Below are 14,002 nucleotides of genomic sequence, written 5' to 3' on the forward strand. Positions count from 1 at the left end.
GAATTCTGTTGTTCCAATAAAAACTATAGATTTTTTTCTGTGTCTGAATTTTCATGGCTTTGAACTTACTTTGCGCTTGTCTTGGTAGTTCAAACTGCCTAGCACTGATCAGACGTCATCATTCCATTGAAACCATGACAAGTTATTATTATTATTATTATTATTATTATTTGTTTATTTAGCAGACGCCTTTATCCAAGTCGACTTACAGAGACTAGGGTGTGTGAACTATGCATCAGCTGCAGAGTCACTTACAACTACGTCTCACCCGAAAGACGGAGCACAAGGAGGTGAAGTGACTTGCTCAGGGTCACACAATGAGTTAGAGGCTGAGGTGGGATTTGAACCGGGGACCTCCTGGTTACAAGCCCTTTTCTTTAACTACTGGACCACTCAACGACAAGCAACGAGACAAATGATAATAGCTGATTATTGGATTAACAGAACCCAGAACCAGTAATTTCATGATATGATCATGACATGCTGCTTGCGATACATGTTATGGCCCAGATGGCTGCTTGTATGATGCATAATAAGATCAAATGATCATTTAATGATGGACTATTTTATTAAAGCTGAAATTTAAATGAGAGGGAAATTATGTATTTATACCAACGATAAAACACACTTATTCTTCATTCAGGAACCATTTGGTGAACAGCAATGAACTACAGCAGGTGCTTTTGGTCTTATCAGTGTGCAAACCATATACACCTCTGTTAAGATACGATATGTTAAGAAACTATCATCTATACACAAGTAGTCGTTATGTCCATAAACATAATAAATACAATGACAATTGAAGCTACTCTACTTAATTGATCAAATAACCCTTATTTACACAACAACCACTTGCTAACTGAACAGAATAAAAGCAAAATGATTTGTTAACACTTGAAAACAGGGCTAGGGGTATTCAGCTGTCACATTTCTTTGGTAGGTGGATGCCCATAGGAGATAAGCATGATTTTGCTTTTGATGTTTATAGGCGGGTATAAATGAATGGTGCTTCCGACCCACATCCTCGTTTTATAGCTGACCAGGTTAAACATCTACATTCTAGAACTTTTATAGGCAACTATTGGCAGTGATTTATTGTTTCACAGCCTTCAGTTTATTGACCATGCTGGTGCCATTCCTTAATGTTAACACTTCTCATCATAAATGTTTAACTCAAGTATCATGTGAACCATATTGAATAAAGTCATTTCATGGAAACACATCCATTAAACTGATCTAGGATACAGATATTGTAATGTGAGCAATTGGAAAAAGATGAAGCAGATGACAGTCATTGAGAGAGTCTTGTTTGTTAGTTTATTTCTATTGGACCTGGCTTTCTGTGAACAGAAAAGTGATACTGTATGTATTTTTAAACCAACAATCTGACTGTACGTAGGATGGAAAAAAAGTCTATCGCAACATAATACAAAATACATGATATCTTATTAATGAGAAAACACAAACAAATTAAGTTATTCTAATAAATTCCAACAGGATAGTCTAGTTTTAGTGTTGAAGCCGGGGTATCCTGTTTGTAAATCTATGCGCAAATATTGCAACACTGTAACCTTACCGTTTTATTTTGGTGTGCTGCTTTTGTTAGACTCTTTTGCATCCCGTCCTATCGGTTTAGCAGTCTATTTTTTCACCTTAAGCTCGGTATCGTTCCTGGTAATGGGCAAAATGTGTTTGAAAATGAGTGAGTGCAATATATTAAATACATTCAAAAGCATTTTTTTTTTTTTTTTTTTGAGAAGCGAGGGGTCAAACTAAAGGGCTACTTGTAGCCATGGTGATATCATTACTGGAATGAGGAAGTGGGTGATCAATTAAAAAATTGTATTACAAAGGAAAAACATTGAGTGAAATAGCTCTCATCACTTGATTTTCAAGGTGTTGTATCCAAAGCATAATCAACAAGTACAGAGAAACATCATCTGTAATTGACAAACCCAGGACTGGAAGACCCAGAAAGCTGTCTAACAAGGATGAGCAATACTTGAAGATAATATCCTTAAAGAATAGAAAGATGACAAGCGTTGAATTGACAACAGAACTGGCAGAAGGCACAGGTGTCGTTGTCCATCAGATCAACAGTACGAAGGTCACTCTTGAAATCAGGACTTAAAAGGATGTGTTGCAGTAAGAATACCTCTGTTAAGAAAGAGGAACAAGACTAAAATATGCACAAGAAATTGGACTATGGAACAATGGTCAAAGGTGCTTTGGACTGTTGATGGATGGGTGACGACACCTGTGCCTTCTGCCAGTTCTGTTGTCAATTCAAGAATGAAAAAAATTACTATCACACAGGTGGAAGAAAAAGAATCTTGGTGAAATTGACCTTGTATTACCTATTATTAATAGTTACAAAAAATGATGCCTTCATTTAAGTCTGTCAGAATGGGACTGCAAGCTTTTTTCCTCCTTTTGCTTTATTTACACAATTTATTTATTTAAATGTACTTAGAAACAATAATTACAAAATATGAAGCATCTGTATTTCTTTCAATACATTTAAAGTACTTGCTTTCTGTAAGGCACACACATATACTGCTAACTATTCTCAATTATTTTTCAAATAGTCTGTAAATAAATTATTTTGTACTATACAACCTGTAAGCATGGAATAGAGCAGTATAGGCATGATGTTCTTTGTGCATATTCCTTTTTTTAATTCCTTTTTTGTTGTTATTTAATTTATAATGTAAGAAAACACAATTCAATACCATTATCAACTTTACCCGAGGTAGCCGGTTTTTCTGGTGGATAATAGCCTATAACGTGTACATTTTAATAAACGTATTGAAATTATATACTGATAATTGAGGGTGGAACAGAGAACAGTATAGGGAGGGTGCTGCACTGAAAAAGAAAGTATGTTATTAAAGTTACCTTGCTTGTTGACTGCTGATGTCTTTTAACTCCACCGGATGGTACGTAAGGGCACGTTTTGAAGTTGTTGTGCTTTTGCCACATTCTGCGGATTGGATGTACCTCCTATGGTATTTCCCCGGTATATAATTTTTTTGTGGTCAAAGTACACACCGATGATTTTACCCTTTTTTGGAGAGAAAAGTATCTGTTCCGATTCCAGCCATGTTGAGTGAGTATGTGACTATCGTTTTCTACGATTATCGAATAATTAAAAAATGTTCAGGATATGATTATCATGAATATTCGTAATCACGATTATCGTACTATCGAAAAATTGATCAATCCCAACTCCCCATGCATTGTTTTTGTTCCCATTATTGGGTAAGACTTCTTTCTTCCAGTGTGCCGTGTTCCTTGTGCAGTTTTTCCATATATTATGAAGTAGATGATTTCACTTGGAAGGACCCCTTTGCAAAGAACTCTACAAACTCATTAGGGACTACACTAATGTGTTAGTGGCAGTGCTCTGTTTAACATCCCTGTCAGGCATGATGCTATCTTATCCCCAGCGGTGTTCTGCAGCACTCAGCTTTCTCGCCTCAAACATTTATTACAAGAAGTTACATGCAGTAACAGGATATTGCATTTTTTATGATCACTTTCTGGTGGAGAGATAAAAAATGAATGCTGCAGATTTGTTTCCCCTCTTCCCTAATGGAACGTGTAGCATCTTACACTGTGATAAAAATTTACACTGCATTCAGCTTGGAAAAAATATTTAATGTTAACCTTTGCTGATGATCAGCTTTGAAGTTTGTGGGGATTGTTTGTTTCACAGGAATAACAACTGCAATATGCTTCGTCAAAACAACATTATGACACAGTGGCCACAGTAGATATAACTGTGTTGCTATGCTGAACAATAGTTACACATCTATTATATAGTAGCATTCTCTTTTTTAAGTTCGATTTTGGGTATCCTAAAAAATGGCAGTTTTGCTGCAGAGAAACAATTTGACAACGCTGTCTCGACCACTATCACACCATCTCTTACCTGACATTTTGATAGTCTTCATATTTGTAAGGTTACATTGCAGGTTAGTGCTCTGATGACCAACTTCTAACAGTTTTTCTGCTACGTTCATGCTATCGAGTTCAACTGACATTCACATTACAATGTACCACAGGGAATGCTTGGTTAATAAAACCCTTGTAATGATTACCAGTGTGGGCCCAAAAAAACTATGCAAGCACCAATACTTTAGTTTTGTATTACGCTCATAAAACAACATATGACCACAGACTTTTCTTTTGGACAAAAATACCAAAGTTGCAAATTATGCCATGTGGTTGCAACACAATTTTTTCTAATCTGCTAATACCTTAGCGACTGTGGTTGACTTTTTTTTTTTTACTTTGCTAGATTGCTGCATTTAAATGCCAGGTTTATGTAAGAAAGCAGTATCACTTATTTGCTAATTTGCAAAATACGTAAATAATACAGTAATCCGTCACGTATTCCGACCGTCGTATATCTGCCCTAGCCATTTACCCGCCATGATCAACCTCTTCAGCCACGAGGAGTGCAGTGAGGGTAGTGCTCAGGGATTTGTGCTGGTTCCATGGCGTCAGCTCCCCTGCAACACAAGACAAACAAACAAAACAAACAGCGCTCCGGCTTGTTATATAATAGTAAAACAACAAGGCACAACTTATATTCAAATTAGAACACTGCCGATTTACAAAACAAGAAATAGAAAGGACTTTTTAACAACTGAAATGAATGTGTGTGTGTCCGCATTGGATGTCCCTTTAACATTGTAATATTAATAAAAAATACAATATTTTAACAGAAGTAATTTCTATCTGAACTATGGTTGTTCATTAGTGTTAACATTTTATGTCCAAAAACAAGGCACAACATTTGAACTAATCTCACAAATCCTGACAAATTTAACTACCATACTAAATTTAGCTTATTTATATATAATATTGCCATGTAATCCAAACACAACATGCTTTTAAACAAAAGAAGGTAATTGGTAGATTTAATAGATTTAAAACAAGCAAAAAAAGATGTATTGCCTTTTTAATCAAGAAAACGTGAATACTGTAGGCCTACTTCTGATTTGGCTTGTCCAATGCAAATGTAGATGCCTAAAGTGTGTATTCTAACAACGCGCTAATGTACTGTACTAGCACTAAAAGAAGCGCACTGTCACACATTCAAGGTTTTAATGCAAACCGGCAACAGGAGACTTCAAACTGGGTTCCAATTTGTTGCATCGATTCACCAATATATAATCAAAGCTCAGGAAATTTAAAGACAGTTGATCAATAATCGATGTATCGATTTAATTGTTGCACCCCTACTGTTTTGTATTTATTTTAAACAGTGTTTTATTGTTATTATTGTTGTACAGCCTGGATGGGGTTAAAATGCCCCATCCAGATAAAATCGTGGGAATGCGTGGGCAACAGCGAGTGATTATTGACAAACTGGCTGTTGACCACGCATATGAGAAACCCCGTGCCAAATGTGGCAGAGGGATAAACTAGGTAACTGATAGTCAGTTAATCCCTTGGCCACAATATAAAAAAGCAGCTTTCACTCACTTGAGATTGGGTGTCCAGAGGTGGAACGTGGGTAAAAGTGAAACTAAAAGAGAAAACAAATGCTACCCGTGCTGGATTTTAAACCAGCACGATACTTGTTTGTTTTAGTTCACAGTTTTGTTTTGTCAATTTGTTTTGGCCATCATGCCATTTTGTTTTTGTATCTGTTTTGTTTGTTTCAACCTTTTGATTTTAATAAAGAAACAAGCGCATTTGCATCTCACTCCGCAGTACTCGCCTGTTGTGTTGATCCATTCATTTCCTGGTCTGACGTCACCCACAAGCCATCCTTACCACAGTAGGCTATCCTGCTGCAATAGCTTGTCTGCTAATTGAGACATTGACAGTTTCCTTCAATACCATGATCAAAATACAGTATCAATTCACAAAAAGATATTCCACAGAAACTTTGCTAAGGCTGCAAGTCTCATCATTTGGGTTAGAAGCGTGTTTGCAGTAGAAAAATGCAAAAGCAAAACAACGGTGATTTATAGTAAGGTAGAAGTGAATGGAATGCTCAAGTGTGAGGCTAGGTTAGGAAGCTGAGTAGTACTGAGACTTGTTTTGTACAGGACGTAGAATAGGTGTTGTATACAGTCATTATGATATTTGCGGTATAGAATAACAGAAAGTGTCAATACCATAATGTACCTAAACTGGTATACCGACATCCATACATGATAAGCAGTGTTTTTTGTGTTAGTCCATTAGATATTCCCCAACATCATTGACCTGATTTTTTTCCCCCCATCAATTTTCTCCTGGTTTTCAATGCTAAAAATAAGCACCAAAACATTCCCAAAAAAAATTAAAAACAGAAAATGATGAACCCTAATTATGCATCCATCATGAAGAGGATTATACCAGGATTGACAAATGAATACAGGGATAGAAATAAACTTCTGGGACTGAAACAAACAGCTCATCTTCAGGATGGAGTAATCCCACCAGTATAACCTGAGCAATGTTTAGTCCTTGTTAATGAGGAGAATGTGTAGAGGGAAATACAATACGCTAAAATGCTGATCTACAAGATTTTCATCTCCATTACTATTTTAGACCGGTCTGGTGTTTCTTGTGTTATATTCACTGCAGCTTTCACAGGTTATTTGAGTTTTGTTTGATCACTCCCATGTCTTGCGGGGTCAGCTAGCAAGCCAAAGAAAGAGAACTGGAATTCCTTGTAGTTTATTCTTAAACAGACACTTCATTTATAGTCTGTGCAGCGGGTGATGTTTTTCTGAAAGTTGATAGATTTTAATTTAGTAGACTGACGGTTTTCTACATGAAGCACCTTAAAGCAGGAGTGTCCAATCACGGTCCTGGAGGGTCATTCCGCTCCAGGTTTAACAGCTAAAATGATGCAATGACCTACCTCAGGGTCTGGATGGAGGTTTAATCGGTTCAATTAAACCAGTGGTTTTCAACTCCGGTCCTCGGGGACCCCTGTGTCTTCTGGTTTTCATTCCAACTGAGCTCTCAATTTACTTAACTAAACCCTTAATTAAACTAATAGTTAGCTTATTTAGTCCTTTTATACTTGTTTTCAGCTCTTAAACAATTGGAGATTTCATTTTAACTCTAAAATGTTATAAATAACTTAATCTGCAACTTTGTAGGAGGCTGAGAACAAATAAAAAGGTATAATTAAGCTAATTATTAGTTCAATTAAGGGCTTAGTTAAGTAATTGAGAGCTCAGTTGGAATGACAACCAGAAGACAAAGGGGTCCCCGAGGACCGGGGTTGAAAACCACTGAATTAAACAATTTATAGAACAGGTTTGGAACGAAGACCAGGAGTGGAAGGGCCAACTTTGGACACCCCTGCCTTAAAGAGTAAGTAGTGGGGTTCGAGGAAATATAGAGTTACACGTCCCCATGTGTTGCTACAACTATTTAAATAACGTAACTGTAACTTTTCTTTTCGTTAACATCCTCACAACTTTTTACCCTTAGTGCATATTTTGAAAAGAGCTTTGAAAGAGACTTTAAAGTTATAAGTGTAAAAAGTTGTCAATTTTTTTTTTTAAATACATTATTGAAACAGTTATAGCAACACATGGGGACGTATAGCACAATATTTTGCAGAACCCCACTACTTACTCTTTAAAGCTCATATTTATAATATCTTTCTAAAAACTGAGATGTGTTAAAAATAAGCTTTGAGAAAAATATATATATCTCCTTCTGAAATTTCTCATTGTGTTACAGTGCAGATAGTATTGTGTGCATGTTTTCAACCAGGAATAAATGGATGTATCTAAGTTGACAACAAAGGCACTTCTCCAAGGGGGACTGAAGTTGACAGTAGAGGGCAGTAAAATAATAAAAAATAAAATAAAAAAAATTGAATTTGTGGACCTGATTTTGTTATGATGCTTTCAGACTTTTTTTTTTTTTTTTTTACTTTCCTAACATACTGTAATCCCTGCTGATTGCCTGCAAAAGGATGAAGTAATCTATTGATCAGAAACTGGATGTTGTGTTGCTCTAGTGTCTTATACCTGTTACAAACTGCATCTGTTAATCATTCTTCCTTCCTTGATTTCTCAGCAGCTCCTGCATTCAGGAAATGAAGGTGTAAAAGCACTTCACCATTGTGACTAGGAGATGGGAGCCAAGGCCAGCCACGTGAGCGAACTGTCAGAAAACGAGAACCTAAGGAAGTTGATAGGCACAGAGTCAATATCAGAAAATGACCCTTTCTGGAATCAGCTTATCTCATTTTCCTTCACAAGCCCCACAAACAGGTAAGCTTTGTGGAATTAAAGAGTAATTCTTACAAAGGTTGAGAGTCATTAAAGCATTTTAATGACCCACCGCTGCCTTGAAAACTGATAGGTGCCAAAATGCCCTTTTTAAAAAAAAAAAAATAAAAAAAAATTTGGTCAAGGATTATTCCCCCCACTCCCTCCCGAATTCCAAGTCAAATATTGTAAATTAGGTTAACGACCTTATCACCGTACAAACGGCTGCTTACCAAGACTTGAAGTATTAAGTTTTCATGACGATATTTATGCCCATTTCTTATGATATGTATTATATACATGCATTGGAATTAGGTGGTGAGCTGCTTTATTAATTAATTAATTAATTAATTAATTAATTAATTAAAAGATACTTGCAACTCTAATTTGGTATTCATAGCCATGGAGGAGGATATGTACAGTAGCATGCTACTAACATACTTGATTAGGCTTGTTGCAGTGTTAGAAAGACAGTGGGGCTGGAAGGAATCTGGTTTAGCAGATGGACTCCATTTAAGTATGTCTGAACTTCTATGCCAGTAATGAGGTATAACTAGTTTGGTTAGTCTGAGCCTGGCTCTGAGACGTGTTTATAATGTAATGTTTTTATTTGTCAGAACAGTGTACTGTAATGTCAGTTTATTGCCATGGGTACTATACACTGTGTACTGTATGTCTCTAGAAGTCTCATTGCATAAACATCCCAAGAATAACATATTCCACTGCAGAGCTTTCCCACACGGCACATGAAAACATGAGCCTGGCGCTTGCATGTTTCTCCAGCATTCTCAGGCTTAGCCACTTGACACCAATTGTAATTTATCACTAACCGTACAGCAGGATTCCATGGGTGGAAAACATTAGCTTTAACCCAAAACAAACAGATCTGTTTGCTAACTGCTGGCTAATGATTCACTCTTATCGAATCTTGCAATCTAATATACTGGAAACTTGGACAGTTAAACTACAAATGTTGTGATGTAATTTCATTTCTCCAGCCTCCTATATCGTGCGCTGGAATAAGCGGCAGTGAAGTGGAAATGTTTTTGCTGGTTTGTTGATTCTGCCACACATAATCTACTACAGTGCTCGAAGTAAGCTTTTTATTTTAGAAAAAAAACAAAAAAAAACTTCTTTAAAAAAGGCAGTCCAAAACAAACTTTAGAATAGGTAATAGTGAACAGAAATTTGAATTGTTGGCATCATGATGGCTGAAATCTCATGTGAACTTTTGGTTGAACATGTTCAGAGCATGAAAACTCCAAAGTCGTGGGGTTAAAATTTGAACTGTGTTCTTCTGTAATTTCGGACTCATTCGCTTTGTTTGTATTGCTGCTGCTTAGAGATAATGGTGTAACTTTCTTTGGCTTTGAAATAAGACTGTGTTTTTTGCTGACTGTTTGATGGCATTTTATTAATCTTCTAATAGGTTTGCGTGGACATCTGGGTAAGTTGGTACACATGCACATAGCCTCGGAGCCACTGAAAACAAACAGCTGTCAGACAGCGTTTCCATTTGTAATTGACGTGCTTCTAATTGGAACTACCATACACTGTATAAGTCATTTCCCAAAATGACAAGGAGTTGTGTGGTTGTGGGATGCCACTACCATGACTGTATGAAAGACAAGCGGCGGTCATTTTTTGAATTACCAAAGCGGCGCTTAAACTTAGATGGACGAGAAAAGAGTCTGGCTGCTGTACATCGGCAGCTGCCAAGATGGATCTCAAGAACCACCTGCAGCGAAAATGTTCATGGTAAACATAGTTGTACTTAAAGTATAAGTTACAGTAATACTCACAATTATAATTATAATTACAATTAGAATTTATACACAGACAAATATAAAATATAATAACCACAATACTGTAACACTTTAGAAGTGCAGAGATGGGTTTTATCAATAAGCAGATTTATTATTATTATTATTATTATTATTATTATTATTATTAAGGCTGGGATTTTGTCATGGGTGTGTTTTTTAATGCCCATGGCTGCAATATAAGTGATTTTTGTTGACGTGTCTGTGATTTTTCACTGAAGTGAAAGCACTCCACTTTACCAACGTGACTAGTGTAAAATGTACGATAGCAGGTGCACCCTACCTTCAGACTACTGGGGGAGGGGAAGCACACTGGGTACCACTAACTTCAGTAACGTGCCGCTGCCACCACCTGGAAACCCGGGAACTAATGGGAAAGGGGAGGGGGAAGAACAAACAATGGAAGAGTCTGAGGGCAAAATGTAATGAAACGAAAAATAGTCTAGACAAAGTGAACGGCTACAGAGGAGCCTATTGATAGAGGGGTGGAACCAAGAAAGGCATTACCACAAACCAGGATAATTAAATCAAATCACTTATCAGTTTAAGTTTTTATGTAATATTAAAACAAGTTACAACACAACATAAAAACAATGTACATACAGTCACTAAAATGCCTGAGAGATGTCTTTACACTTGCTGTCTATCTCTAGTATAATATATTCTTCTCACAAACCAGCTACAGCAAATACAACTTGTTCTAAAACCAACAATAACCTTGAATATGTGTCCTAGAGGCAGTAGTACGTACAGTATTATCTGGCAATCGCTGCCTTGCTGTGTTCATTTAAAGCAGAAAGACCTGACACAGCTAGTCCAACAGGGGCAGAGTAGCTCCACTAAAGATGAGCCAAGTTTTCCTTTTTCTTTGACCGGTAAACTTTTTTTTTTTTTTTTTTTTTTTCTCCCAATTTGGAATGGCCAATTATTTTATTATGATCAGCTCACCGCTACCACCCCTGCGCTGACTCGGGAGGGCGAAGACGAACACACACTGTCCTCCGAAGCGTGTGCCGTCAGCCGACGGCTTTTTTTTCACACTGCGGACTCACCATGCAGACACCCAAGAGCTACAGCGTCTGAGGACAACGCAGCTCTCGGGCAGCTTACAGGCAAGCCCGCAGGCGCCCGGCCAGACTACAGGGGTCGCTGGTGCGCAGTGAGCCGAGGACCCCCTGGCCGACCTAACCCTCCCTCCCCACGGGTGACGCTCGGCCAATTGAGCGCCGCCCCCTGGGAGCTTCCGTCCTCGGTCGGCAAAGGAATAGCCTGGACTCGAACTCGTGACGTCCAGACTATAGGGCGTATCCGGCACTCTACGCAACTGCTTTTACTGGATGCGCCACTCAGGAGCCCCTTTGACCGGTAAACTAATGTGATTTAATGTTGAGTTCTCAATAGATTAGTCTGATTTCTCACAACAGCCTTATTTTTTGAACAATTATTTTTATTCATTTTCCAATTTTTCTGCCAATTTGTGGAATGTCCAATTTTTATTCAACCTGGATCACCGCTGCAACCCCCGAACTAACTCGGGAGAGACGAAGACGAGCACTCACGTCCTCCGAAACGAGTGCCATCAGCCGTCGGCTTTATTTTTTGCTCTGCAAGCCCACCGTGCAGCCATATCCGGAACTTACAGCATCGAAGGACCACACAGTTCTGAATTGCATACAGGCTGGCCTGCAGGCGCCCGACCAGCCACGGATTACTGACGTGCGCTGAGCCAAGGACTCCCCAGCTGACCTAACCCCTACCCTGCCCGGGCAGTGCATGGCCAATTGTGCGCTGCCCCCTGGGAACTTCCGTCCACGGTCGGCAGTGGCATAGCTTGGATTCGAACTGGCGATCTCCAAGCTGTAGGGCGCATTCTGTGCCTTTACCGGATGCACCACTCGGGAGCCCCACCACAGCTTTATTAAACTGCCGTTATAGTTATGATCCCCTCCAGCTGTGCAGAGTGTATAATATTCACTGAAAAGGATACACCTCATTAAACTAGACACTGTTCTGATTAACAGTGCAGACAGCCCTGGAGAAGGCCAGAAGATAACAATTTCTTGATAATTTGATCAGTGCACTTGACATGCAGAGACGTGCCTCTGTTGTCTACTGCTGTGAAAAGGATGTACTAATGGTGCATTTGTACAATAGCATGTTTCAGTATGTGTGTTCCATTAGGTTTCCTTTTCCTAACCAACGGATGTCACCAAGCTGCTGAACCCTGGGAAGTCTCTGTCTGAACTTATGTGCCTGGCCAGTAGGGGTCGCTGAAGCACGATTTGAAATGAACAGTCTCACCAACAAAGAACAGTATTTCTCATTCATTCATACATTCATTTACACACAATAAATATCAATTACATAAAACTGTAAAGCATGGTGGTCTGGGAAAATGTGTAGTTTTAAACAAGCTAGTTATATAATGACTAATAGGTACAGCAGTGTTGACTAGATTTGTGAGGTTAATACAGCAGCATAATCCTTTTATAGACCTTACTGGTATTTAATTATGTGTTGATGGCAAATTGGGCGACAAGGTATAATAGCCACCCAAAGCTCTAACAGGAACTTGGTTTACAGCAGCTAATTGTTGAAGTATGAAGGGTGAAACGAAACTTAATAAATTCAATGACAATCTTATTGAAGACATTGGTAAAGACTTCTAGTCTAAATGTTTGTCATTTTAATTTATTACTTTATTTTAGTATTTCTAAATCCAGTACTATTGATAATGTAATAGTAAGGGAACAGAACTTGCCCTCAAGTGAGGTATGTGCTGTTATTTATTTACCCCTTTTGTAAAATGGAAGGCAAAAACAATTCTCCAAAAATGTTTAGAATTAACATGGAAATACATGTATGACCACTATGTGAACACCCTAAAATGGTGAGACTTCATTGAAGGTTGATGAATAAAATGAAACTCAGGCTCACCGTGATTTCTTTCTTTTGCAGTGCGGACACAAAGCTTCTGGAGGAAACAACTATCTCGCTTTCTAAGGCTCTAAGTATGTGTTTTTTATTCTATATTTCATTCTTCACTTTTTCGCTTACGCTAATCTCCATCACAGTTACTGACATGTTGTACAACAGTTTTTTTTTATCCCCATAAAAAGTTATGATACTCTAGTCTATACCAGATATGTCATATACATTGTTGTAATTGAGTGTATTTAACGAAAGATGTTAAACGTTTAAATACAAACAATATATAAGTACTGTATATAATTCATATTATACTATATTTTTAAACAAATTACTGAAATGTATGTTTGCTTAATTGGTAACATGTATGTTTTCTTAAAAGGAAAAAATAAACTAGAATGGTGTTTACACAGAAATCACGTCAAAGTGTGCTCGCTCACACGGGGTGCACAGTAGGGGTCACAAATTCCAAGTATCTGGCACTTCATTATATCTTTCTAGTTCCTATGCCTGGTGGTGAGAAGTGTGCTCTGCGGTTACAAATACATTACATTTTGCTGTGGAAGGTACAGTTTTTGCATTAGCCGTCATGGTTGTTTTGACCGCCAGTATGGCGCCGTAGCCTGCTGGGGTCACGTGACTGCAAGCCCTCAATACTTTTGAGAATCTTTGCTGAAGTATGCAACAGATTAGACAGAACCCCGACTTCTTCGAGTAAAATTCATAAACCAGAGATCCCCAAACTTTCCTGGCTTGCAGTTTTAGTGTCAAGGTATTCAGTGTTAAAATGTATGTAAATTAATGAATCCCCAGCTTTGGGATCAGTGCTTTGTGAGGTATCAGGATTGTTTGGGAGAAATTATTACTGCACGGAATTACACATTACTATTAATCTTTCCCAGTCCCAGCACTGATTTAGATCTACATTTGTGCTTGCATTGTTTAATTCCTGATTTCTTTATTTTATTTATTGTATTATTATTTTATTCCTTTACCCGAATGGCAAAT

At 37.9% G+C, this 14,002-nt stretch overlaps 1 protein-coding gene across 5 annotated transcripts in view; it reads left to right on the forward strand.

The window, feature by feature from the left end:
* Positions 1-14,002, forward strand: part of LOC117962753 (dymeclin-like) — a 164,799-nt gene that overhangs the window by 1,625 nt on the left and 149,172 nt on the right. For 4 of the 5 annotated variants that reach the window (XM_059023737.1, XM_059023756.1, XM_059023749.1 and 1 more), the window contains exons 2-3: positions 8,050-8,246; positions 13,025-13,077. In XM_059023737.1, coding sequence (XP_058879720.1) covers positions 8,107-8,246; positions 13,025-13,077 — 193 coding nt within the window. In that variant the 5' untranslated portion in view covers positions 8,050-8,106. The remainder of the gene's footprint in view (positions 1-8,049; positions 8,247-13,024; positions 13,078-14,002) is intronic. The other variant, XM_059023739.1, reaches the window with a different exon arrangement.

Source organism: Acipenser ruthenus, chromosome 1 (genome assembly GCF_902713425.1).
Source record: "Acipenser ruthenus chromosome 1, fAciRut3.2 maternal haplotype, whole genome shotgun sequence".
NCBI lineage: Eukaryota > Metazoa > Chordata > Actinopteri > Acipenseriformes > Acipenseridae > Acipenser > Acipenser ruthenus.